Source organism: Carassius gibelio, chromosome B25, assembly GCF_023724105.1.
Source record: "Carassius gibelio isolate Cgi1373 ecotype wild population from Czech Republic chromosome B25, carGib1.2-hapl.c, whole genome shotgun sequence".
Lineage (NCBI taxonomy): Eukaryota > Metazoa > Chordata > Actinopteri > Cypriniformes > Cyprinidae > Carassius > Carassius gibelio.
The window spans coordinates 20,956,106-20,968,118 of record NC_068420.1 but is presented as its reverse complement, the minus strand read 5'-3'; the positions used below and the strand labels follow the sequence as shown (position 1 = coordinate 20,968,118).

General features: G+C 43.1%; 1 protein-coding gene across 1 annotated transcript; it reads left to right on the top strand.

The window, feature by feature from the left end:
- Window positions 1–10,402: 10,402 nt before the first annotated feature.
- Window positions 10,403–10,801, top strand: LOC128014422 (histone H4). The gene has a single exon (XM_052598008.1). It carries the CDS (start codon window positions 10,443–10,445, stop codon window positions 10,752–10,754), a length of 312 nt encoding a protein of 103 aa, XP_052453968.1. The 5' UTR covers window positions 10,403–10,442; the 3' UTR covers window positions 10,755–10,801.
- Window positions 10,802–12,013: the final 1,212 nt, after the last annotated feature.

Genomic DNA, 12,013 nt, shown 5'->3' with positions numbered 1-12,013 from the left:
AATCAGGACGTGCGTTGGAACCACATGCGGTGAGTAAAACTGCTTCAAATATCTCTGTGTTGTTAACTTAGCTATCGGCGCGTAAGCACATCAAGTAAACAACATGCGATGTTGTCATCAAACTGCACTTTCCACATGTACAGCTTAAAAAAAAAGAAAAAAAGACGACATTAAGTGTAACTTAGTCATTTTCCAAAACCGCTAAGCAAATATATACAGTTTCAGTACATACCACATAGAGACGCCGTTGCTGATGCTGCTCTTGTTAAATTTCATCCTCTGGATCTGATTCTGGATCATAAATGTACGCTGAATCTGACTGTTAGCCATGGTTTGTTTTGGATGATGGTTTTTTCCTCACGGTAATGTCACAGCTTCCAAACGCTCTCAATGCAAAAGCCTACTGGCGCTCGTGATTCTTTAGCTCCGCCCACATGTCACGCCTCTAGGCGCTCGTGTTTTTCCGGGAAAAAACGGTACAGACTATCTTTCTCTTATAAATATAATAAAACTAAAGACTTTTTGGAGTTATGAAGGATGCAGTACTACTCTATAGGTACTCAAGATTAAGAGGAGATTGAAAAAAAAATGAGCATTTCACCCCCCCTTTAAATGCATTGGGCAGTTGAACATTTAAATACCAATTGCCCTCTTAATGCATTAAATCTGAACTCCTTGTATCATGTCTGTTAACATTTCAGTGTCCATGATTTGACTGAAACACTGTGCTTTTCTATAAATAGCTTATCACTTAAAGGGTTAGTTCAGCCAAATACGCAGAAAACTTATCAGAACTTCAAGGCCGCCTAGCCCTTGCTAGAATTTTATCAAAGATGAAGAGATGAAACTCGGGACTTACTAAAAACCACTCTCAAGTCATTGTAAGCCTCCGGTACACCCGACAGGTTCACTGGCTCCTCCTGCAACAAAGAACGAGACATAACGGGTTGAATGCAGCACCCAGATATTAAGCTAAATGAAAAGAGTTTCAGGTTAAAACAGAGTTAAGAGCCCATTCAGTCTGAGGAGTATGTTTGACTAGCCAGTAGGGGTGTGACGAGACACTTATCCCACGAGACAAGACGAGACACAAGACTGGGTTCGAAAGAACCAGACTAGATGAGATTTTTAGACTTAAAAAAAAAAAAAAAATCCTCAATGATGAAATAGGGGAATGTAGGTGTATTTTTAAACAAACTTGTACTTATTTAAAGTACAATTTTAAATAAACAAAATTAAACATCTATTTTAATAATTTTTATGTAGTAATAAACAACATGAAACACGCCAGAAGGTTTTGCCACAAACTCAACTGACAGGCAAGTAATTGCACAGAAATTATAAATAGTAAATACAAATATATAATAAACCACACACATATCCTTTTAAAATGAAAGTGAAGAAGTCTGTCAAGTTTATTATTTAGTAAATTAATTTCCACTCGTGTCTGTGCCATTCATTAACACAGAGACAAGCAGAGCATGCAGGATTCATTTTAAATCAACTTTTGTGGCTTTATATTTACATGTAAGGTACATATTGTGATTTGATTTAAGTGTAATGACCTAGTTTTGGATAGATTAATCAATAAAAAATTTGACAAATTACGCGACATTCCAAGTTAAACTGTGAATTCTGTTTTTATAGGTGGATAAAGACTACACTGCGTAATTTTCCCGCATATCATGCGTACGCTTGCCTGAAGGGGACAAAAAATATCTTACATACCACCACTGGTGAAAGAGCAAGTGTAATGCAAATATATTTGAAAGGTCTGGGCAAGGGTATCATAATGTTCTTTGCGAGACCAGTCAGATCCCGTGAAACAAATTAGATGTCGTGAGATCTTGTCACACCCCTACTAGTCAGGTGTGCCCCAAAACCACTTGAGTGGTTGGTGAGTGAATGAGAAGAAAAACAGATCTCTTCGACATGGTTGCTGGAGAGTGTGAGTTTAATAAACTTAGGAGTGTTGGTAATCCTGGAAAGAAAGGTACCACAAAGAGTTCTAGCCAATTAAGGCTCAGCCAAAGCAGTAGAGGGGATCCCCAAGTGCCTGGCCAGCCTGGCATCCATGAAATTGCCCTATGCTTTAAAAAGAATCAATGCAGACACACAGATGAGCAGCCCCCTTCATCAGCAAAGAGGCTTGAAACTCAGACTGACCACCAGAGGGCAGTTGAGCTCTAGTAATCCTCACCTCCGAGAACATTCAAGGGCAGGATCTAAGATCATTCAGATCCTACCTGTCAGATTGCTACCATTTTGTTTATTTAAATGGGGAGTCATCTCATTTATCATCAGTAAAATATGGAGTGTCACAAGGATCTGTCCTAGGTCCTCTTCTATTTTCAACATACATGTTGCCCCTTGGTAATATTATTAGAAAATACAGGATAAGTTTCCACTGTTATACTGATGATACTCAGCTATATATCTCACAAGACCAGATGAAACTTCTAAATAGTCTAAGCTAACAAAGTGTGTTAAAAATGTAAAAGATTGATGACCAATAATTTTCTCCTATTAAATTAGAATAAGACAGAGATATTACTTATTGGACCAAAAAACTGTTACTGTTACTTCCTCTACAGTCAGAAATCTGGGTGTTATATTAGACAGCAACTTGTCTTTTGAAAACATATTTCCCATGTTAAAAAACTGCATTCTTCCATCTTAGAAGCATTGCCAAGCTAAATAATATGCCACCTTTTTCTGTTGCAGAAAAGCCAGTTCATGCATTCATGACCTCTAGACTGGACTATTGTAACACACTTCTAAGTGGTTGTCCTGCTTCGTCAATAAACAAGCTACGGTAGTCCAAAATGCAGCAGCTAGAGTCCTTACCAGGTCAAGAAAATATGATCATATTACCCCAATTTTACAGTCTCTGCACTGGCTACCTATTAAGTTCCGTATCAGTTACAAATTATTACTACTTACCTATAAAACCCTAAATGGTTTAGCTCCTGCATACCTAAATAACCTTATACCATGCTAAAATCCATCACACTCCCTAAGGTAACAAAACCCTGGACTTTTGGTAGTTCCTAGGATAGCAAAGTCCACTAAAGGAGGTAGAGCTTTTCTCTCATTTGTTTCCCAAACTCTGGAATAGCCTTCCTTATAATGTTCGGGGTTCAGACACACTCTCTCTGTTTAAATCTAGATTAAAAACACACCTCCTTCGCCTCCATTTATAATGGCGCCGCTCAATGGCGACTCTGTACTTTGTTTAGTTTGTTTGGTGTTGTCCTCCACGTTCCTAGAACCCAGCCTTAGTATTGTTCAGTATGACAGATCTGCATTACTTCTTATTCGGGACAGCATGCCCGTTTTCCTGCCCGATCTACCGCCGGTTTGCCAACTACATAAGGAGCGGCTTAAACAATGCTGGAAGCAGGGCTTGACATTTTTTTGCTCACTAGCCAATGTGGCAATAGTGATTTTCCAAAGTTACTAGCAACACAGCATTTTTTACTAGACACATTTTTGTTGTTGTGAAATTTCCTGATAAAAGTTGAATATGGCTTGCTAATATTTACTTGAACTAGATTTACCAGCATTACCAGCATGTGCTGGAGATGTACTTATAATCACAGGAGCGTTTTTACTGACGAGATGCGCATGAAAATCACATTTGATTTTTTTGCACAGCCCTACCATCTAGTTAACAAAGCTAAACAGCGTTGCCCTATGTGTAGTAAGTTACAGAAACTGTTAAACGCACCAACTTAAATAATAAAATAAACTTACCGTTTGTGGTCCATAAATAACACCTTCTCCAGACAAAGAGGGAACTGCTCCATCTTTCAGGAATAATCTTTGTGCGAATCCGGCATTAAACTGATTGAGATTGAGGAAGCTGTCCTCAGAAAAATGTTCTGCACATAGTTTTACATGTGGATTATAATTTTCGGGAACCGAGTTAAACATAAATTGAAACCATTAATCTCCAAGTACTGTCAGGGTTTGGCAAAGGAGGAACTCAAGTGTAGACAGGATTCTCAACACGAAGGGTTTATTAACAAAAAGGGGAAAACAAAACCCACGAGGGGGAAAACACTGACTAAAGTAGCTACAAAATAACCAAACAGGACTGGGCTGACAAGATAAAGAGGACTCTAAACACAAACTATAAACAAACACTCACGGTAATACAAACACTTCTTCAGGAACATGTAGGAACAATCACAAATGTGGAAGAAATCGCAATGGAACACATATGAGGTACAATGAACCGACGAAAGACAGAGCACACTAGGAGACCTAAATAGGGGAAATAATTGAGACACGACAGGTGGCACAGATAGGACAATCACGACAAGACTAGGATAACAAGGGGGCGGGGCAAGGGAACGAGACAACACAAGCACATGGCCCAAAGACAAAGCCATGTGCTTGTACACAAAACACGGGTCTGTCATGATCCTGCCTCTAGACTAGAGAAAAGTAAGCCCTAATGGCAGAACCATGACAGAACCCCTCCCTTAAGGAGCAGCTTCCAGACGCTCCCTAAGGGAACATCAAACGCGGGACATGACTGACTGGGACAGAGACAAAAACCAACACGACATGACAAATAGTAATAACGGCAAACATGAAAACACAACTATAGGGTTAGGGTGGCATATCAAAAAAAAACAAACAGGGAAGGGGAGGAGGCGGGACCACAAAGTTCATGGGGGAAAGACCAGGGTGGGTGGGTGGGGCAGGAATCTTAGGAGGACGGGACGAAGGCTGACGACGAGGGGTCCGGGCAGGTCTGGGTGGTGAGGGGTGGGGAGAGGTCTCTGGACAACTGACAGAGGACATGACAGGAGCAGACACAGGACATGGGGCAACATCGACTGGACGAGGGGCTATATCGACTGGACACGGGGCGACGACAGCTGGACACGGGGCGACAGCTGGACACGGGGCGACATTCACGGGACACGGGGCAACATTCACGGGACACGGGGCAACATTCACAGGACACGGGGCAACATCACTGGGACACGGGACTACATCAACAGGACACATGACAACATCAGCTGGACACGGGGCAACACTTACGGGACACGGGGCAACAACAGGGGAGACTGAAACTGGGTCAGGAACTGCGCTAACTACGGCGGGCTCAGGATTTCTGGGGACAGGGTCTGGGGACAGGACAGGACTGGTAGGGACTTGCAGGATCTGGACAAGATGAGACAAATAATCAGACAAGGCTTTAGCGGCAATAATAACCGGCATCTCCTTACGAGATGAGACAGACTGTATTAGAGTTTCTGCTGCAGAGTCGGCCGCGGCTCTCTCCTCCGCCCTCACGACTGCAGACTTGAAAACAGTTCTCTTATTCGCCGGTTCGGGTCCAAGGGTCACCGCTGCTGGCTCGGGCACGCCAGCGCTCACCGCTGCTGGCTCGGGCACGCTCACCGCTGCTGGCTCGGGCACGCTCACTGCTGCTGGCTCGGGCACGCCAGCACTCACTGCTGCTGGCTCGGGCACGCCAGCGCTCACTGCTGCTGGCTCGGGCATACCAGCGCTCACTGCTGCTGGCTCAGGCACGCCAGCGCTCACTGCTGCAGGAGGAGTCAGAGTCGCAGGACCGGAAGACCCCTTCTTCTTCCTCTTCCTCCTTGGCCGTGGTGCAGAAGTCACAGCTGGAACCGAGACGGGTTGGGGGAGTTTGGCCTCAGGCCGGGCAGACTCTGACGCCGACGACTTTGAAGCTGACTCCCACAACAATCGTCTCCCTCGCTTCCTGGGGAGACTGCTGGCTGTGGAAGGCGCCTCAGGACTCTGGGGGGGATCTGCCTGTTCCCCCAGTGTTGTGATGGCCAGGAGACGACCCTCTGGGATCATTGGCAGCTGGGTAGGTGGGGGGGACCTCTGCGGCTCCTCCTGGGAGAGACTCTCCCACAGCCGGGCATAGTTGCGGAGGATCCACTCCCCCTCGGGCGAGTATGGGAGGGTGACCCCCTTCCTGTCGGTGGGGGATGACGTCCAGCATTGCCTCCGAAACTCCGCCTGTCGCTGAAGCTCGGAGAGGCCCTCCTGCCTGCTGAGTTCCTTGGTGGTCGGTTCATTCTGGCAGGGTTTGGCAAAGGAGGACCTCAAGTGCAGACAGGATTCTCAACACAAAGGATTTATTAACAAAAAGGGGAAAACAAAACCCACGAGGGGGAAAACACTGACTAAAGTAGCTACAAAATAACCAAACAGGACTGGGCTGACAAGATAAAGAGGACTCTAAACACAAACTATAAACAAACACTCACGGTAATACAAACACTTCTTCAGGAACATGTAGGAACAATCACAAATGTGGAAGAAATCGCAATGGAACACATATGAGGTACAATGAACCGACGAAAGACAGAGCACACTAGGAGATCTAAATAGGGGAACTAATTAAGACACGACAGGTGGCACAGATAGGACAATCACGACACGACTAGGTTAACAAGGGAGCGGGGCAAGGGAACGAGACAACACAAGCACATGGCCCAAAGACAAGGCCATGTGCTTGTACACAAAACACGGGTCTGTCATGATCCTGCCTCTAGACTAGAGAAAAGTCAGGACATGATGGCAGAACCATGACAAGTACAGTGTCCCTGGGAAGCCCAAACAAAGATGATTGGACTCCGAGATGAAAATAACAGTGTTTCGACAACATGGCGACAAACGCAACTCTTCTTCTTCTCCGTCGGAGCGCAACAAGACCACGCCCCCCTTTTTGTGTATTCCTGAGGGCAGATGTAGGTCTAAAAATGGTTTAGTGACGTCATTACTGCAGGAACTAGAGGGATGTAGTCCAAACGGGTTGTTTTTTGTAAGCAAATTTTGTTAAATAAAATATCTCGCTTGGCATTGAACTTTGAGCTTTATTTAAAGGATTGCAGCAAAAGGATCAGGCTGATTCTGTAGCCAGAAAGCCCGTAGTGTGGTGTATCTCTTCATTTCATATGTATCTTCTAAGGTCAGGTATGAATATTTTACTTTTAGATTAATCTTTAAAAGTTTGATGTTTTGTATTGATATGATTTGATATGTTTGAATTGGACATGTAATTGGCAGAATACATATTTACCTGACTGATAATAAATTGTTACATTTGATTTTATTCTGTTTTACTCTGTAACTATTGACTCTAGTAGTTTATGTTGCATCCTTGCAAAATGAGCAATTGAATGAAGGAGTTAATATAAAAGTAGGAGTTAACTAGAATAACCAAATGTCAGAAGAATACTAATAAAAAAGGCATACAACCAATTTGCATTTGAACGTAAATTCAAGGTAATACTAAAATGGAGTCAGATTTGAGTTTTACCTAAATTGAATAACTCTACGCACTGAAAGACCGAACACGTAGGAAACCCTCATCCAGCACCGGATACCTTCCTTGGGCCGAGTGCCTGGTCCTTACAGTGCTCCCCCTCTATCTCCTGGGACAGGACTGCACCCAACCCCCTTCCAATGCGTCCGTCTGCAACACAAAAGGGAGAGGAAAATCAGGAGAGTGTAACAATGGCCTGCCACATAGAGCAGCCTTCAACTAGGTAAAGACCTGCTGACACAGCTCCGTCCACTGGACCGAATCTGGTGCCTCCTTTTTAGTAAAATCAGTCAAAGGGCTGGTGAGGTCCGAATAATTAGTTACAAACCTTCTGTAATAGCCCGCCAGCCACAGGGACTGTCTCACCTCCTTTTTGGTCTCCATGCCCCAAGTGGAAGCCCAGATACCTTACTTCCACACACCCAATCGCACACTTCTTCAAGTTGGCCGTAAGTCCGGCTCCCCTCAGTGATCTCAAGACAGCCCTCAGATGCTGCATATGCCGCTGCCAGTACTAAATATAATTATATCATCTAAATAGATAGAATCTTATTCATGAGACGCTGGAAGGTGGCCAGTGCCCCGAATAGCCCGAAAAGAAGGGTAACAAATTGGTGTAATCCGAATGTTGTTGTGAAAGCTGTCTTTTCCTTGGACAATGGAGACAAGGGGATCTGACAATATCCCTTTGTTAAGTCGAATAAAAATGAGCTGTAACGAGCCGATCAAGCAGTTCATCAACCCATCAATCCATTGGATACGTGTCGAACTTCACCACAGCATTCACCAGCATGGGCATACTTGTTCCCATAGCGTTTCGAAGCAGTTCCTGAACAGGAACGTCTCAGAATATGCATGTAACCTTGGTTCCCTGAGGGAACGAGATGCTATATCTCAGTGCCATACTTCTGGCATCCCTGCAAGCACTTACTTAAAGGGGTCATATAATGCTTTCTTAAAGATCATTATCTTATGTATTTGCTGTAACAGAATATGTTGACATGCTTCAATGTTCAAAAACCACATTATTTCTCAAATCCTCATAGATCCTCTATGCCCTGCATCTCTCAGACCATTGTTTTCTACAAAGTCCTTCTTCCAATAAGTGCAGTCTGCTTTGATTGGCCAACTGACCCAGTGCATTGTGACTGGCCGAACACTTCAAGCACTCGTCAGAAACTGAACGCCCCTTTCCATAATTGCAAGCTTCTTCTTTTAAATTAATGTAAAGACAGCTAATAATGTCCTTAGACTCCAGTCATGTAACAGACACTTTTTTTTTATTCCAAGTAGTCGTCTGATTGACTGTTACCTATTAAAAACAATGTTTTGTTTAATCCTGTGCGGTCAAACATCATGGTTAAAACTTCTCTCTTCTTTTTTTCCTTCTATTTACACCGTGTGCATTAACTGATTTCTGTACACTGTACACTTTCTGCACTCTTCATTATCCACATCCCGCCTTTACATTTCTTCAGTATTTCTTTTTTGATCATTGCCTTAGTTTTTTATTTAACAAAGAATATTACATCTCTCGTCCTGGTTGATATTTTTGCCAGTTTATCTGCTCTCTCATTCCCTTTTATATTTACATGAGCAGGTATGTTCGTGCATCATTTAACTAGCATTACACTTTAGCATTTAGGTATCTAAATAAGCTTTGATGAATTTCTAGCTTTACATTTTTGTTAGATTTCAGTTTTTAAATACTGAAAAGAACTGCTACAGAGTCAACATAACAAACTACTCTGTCTGAAATCCTACTGCAATCCTACTAATAATCACCATCATCTCAGCCATGAAAACTGGCAACTGATCAGATAAACTAGACAGCAGCTGTGTGTGTGTGTGTGTGTGTGTGTGTGTGAGAGAGAGAGAGAGCAGGTGAATGTGTGTGTGTGTGTGTGAGAGAGAGAGAGAGGGAGAGAGCAGGTGAATGTGTGTGTGTGTGTGTGTGTGTGTGAGAGAGAGAGGGAGAGAGAGAGAGAGAGAGAGCAGGTGAATGTGTGTGTGAGAGAGCAGCTGTGTGTGTGTGCGTGTGTGTGTGTGTGTGTGAGAGAGAGGGAGAGAGAGCAGGTGAATGTGTGTGTGTGTGTGTGTGTGTGAGAGCAGCTGTGTGTGTGTGTGTGTGTGTGTGTGTGTGTGTGTGTGTGAGAGAGAGAGAGAGAGAGAGAGAGAGAGAGAGAGAGAGAGCAGGTGAATGTGTGTGTGTGAGAGAGAGCAGCTGTGTGTGTGTGTGTGTGAGAGAGAGAGAGAGAGCAGGTGAATGTGTGTGTGAGAGAGCAGCTGTGTGTGTGTGTGTGTGTGTGTGTGTGAGAGAGAGAGAGAGAGAGAGAGAGCAGGTGAATGTGTGTGTGTGTGTGTGTGTGTGTGTGTGAGAGAGCAGCTGTGTGTGTGTGTGTGTGTGTGAGAGAGAGAGAGAGAGAGAGAGAGAGAGAGAGAGAGCAGGTGAATGTGTGTGTGTGAGAGAGAGAGACAGCAGGTGAATGTGTGTGTGTGTGTGTGTGTGTTTGAGAGAGAGAGAGAGAGAGAGAGAGAGAAAGAGAGAGAGACTAATTACTCTCACTAATTCACTTTGCACTACATGGTTAATACTTTTTATATATTTTATTATTAATATTATTCTTTTTCTTTATGTAAATACATATGTGCACTATTTGTAAGCAGCCCAGCTGCAACTGCTTTGGCAATACAAATGTACAGTTTTTGTCATGCCAATAAAGCACACCTAAATTGAAATTGAAATTGAGACTGAGACAGCAGGTGAATGTGTGTGTTGTGTCTGACCTCAGTGTGTTACTCAGCTGGTCCACCAGTGATCCAGAGTGATTCTTAATATTTATGTATTTCTATAAGTTAAAGTACAATCATATGTTCACACTTTCTAAATTGTTACAATTTAATACTTCTATCTATGGTAGTGTATCATTTACAGTCATATTTATAAAGCAAATTTGAATTGAACTGAGAGCGAGAGAGGGAGAGCAGAGCATATAGCTCCGCCTTCGAGTGTTTCAACTAGGTCCTGTAGACTACTCTAAAGCTCTTCTCGAGGACCGTCTTTCTACTTTTACATGTTCTGTTCATCAGCGTAGCAGCTTGGAGATCTGTATTAATGTCTGGAAGAGGTAAGGGAGGTAAAGGGCTCGGGAAAGGAGGCGCTAAGCGTCACCGTAAAGTTCTGCGGGATAACATCCAGGGCATCACCAAACCCGCCATCCGTCGTCTCGCTCGCCGCGGCGGAGTCAAGCGTATCTCCGGTCTGATCTACGAGGAGACCCGCGGTGTGCTGAAGGTGTTCCTGGAGAACGTGATCCGCGATGCCGTTACTTACACCGAGCACGCCAAGAGAAAGACCGTCACCGCCATGGACGTCGTGTACGCGCTGAAGCGACAGGGACGCACTCTGTACGGCTTCGGAGGATAAACGCGTCCGTGTTAGCAGAAGACCACAAAGGCTCTTTTAAGAGCCACCCACGTCTTCAAAAAGAGTACGTTTCATAATATTTACTAAGATAATGATACCTTCCTTGGGCCGAGTGCCTGGACCTTACAAAGTCTACTAGATAGAAGTACTCGCACTGTCCGATCAAGGACTCTTCTCTGAGCAGTGAGGTCAAAATATACATTTAATGCTGGATCTAGGGGAAAAAAAGAAGCAAAATAAATGAGAAAAAAGCTCAAAGAAAATACCAGTAAAATGTGTTAACCAAGATATGACAAAATATTTTCGATACACATCATCTTCGAGGTGTCTGGTATTAATATTTATTCACATATATTCAGTTTTGTTTGAGTATGGTCACAGAATGAGTGAACATCTTGATGGTCAGAATAGTGACCGCTCGGATAACGTTTACCAAGCCTCAGTTTCCCTGATAATTTATCCTGGTCTGTGGAGTGAGCGCTTACACCTCCGATCAATTTAAAAATGTCACTTTCACTTTTTAAAAAGTCACTGGAGGCTCACCTGCAGATCATAAATGGATCTGCAAATTAAACGTGGAGAAAACAATCTTTTTCACTAAGGAAATGTTAACATTAACCAAGCATCAGTGGTGACACACACACACACACACACACACACACTTATCAGATTCTGCGAGCTATGAAACTTGTCTATGCGGGTTTGTTACACTTCAGGAGTAATTACTCACCTATCATACTTGCAAAAATCCACTGTTTTCCTCCGGTAGTTCTGTAATCCGGTATAATATTGACGAACATTCACCTCAGACACAACCCACCATTCACCAAAACAAGACGCTTAACTTCCTATTTTGAAGTTCGTTCCAGTTTTTTTATTTATTTTTTTAAACAAGTTGTTCAAATTTGTTAAATACAGTCAGCACAAAAATATCAAAAAGCAAATTAAGTTCAGGATTGGGTCAAAAGAAAATGTTTAAACAAAAAATACAGACACTAAACTGACTCCCTTACTGGCCAAAAACTAGAGAAAACGTAATGTGTTTGTGTCTGAGTTTGTGTGTGTGTATGTGAGAGAGAGAGAGAGACCATACACAACATGTCTCACCATAACTATGTATTATAATATTATCGAAGGTGATGGTTTCCCTCCGTACAGTGGCGACCCAAGCCATCTGACGCCTCTTGGTGATTTCAGACACCTAGTGTTTTTTTTCCAAGTAGGAAAATGTTGAAAACTAATATGATTCACGAGGCGTT

Excerpts from the sequence above, each read along its gene's own strand:
- LOC128014422 (XM_052598008.1), top strand. The coding sequence starts at position 10,443 with ATGTCTGGAAGAGGTAAGGGAGGTAAAGGGCTCGGGAAAGGAGGCGCT.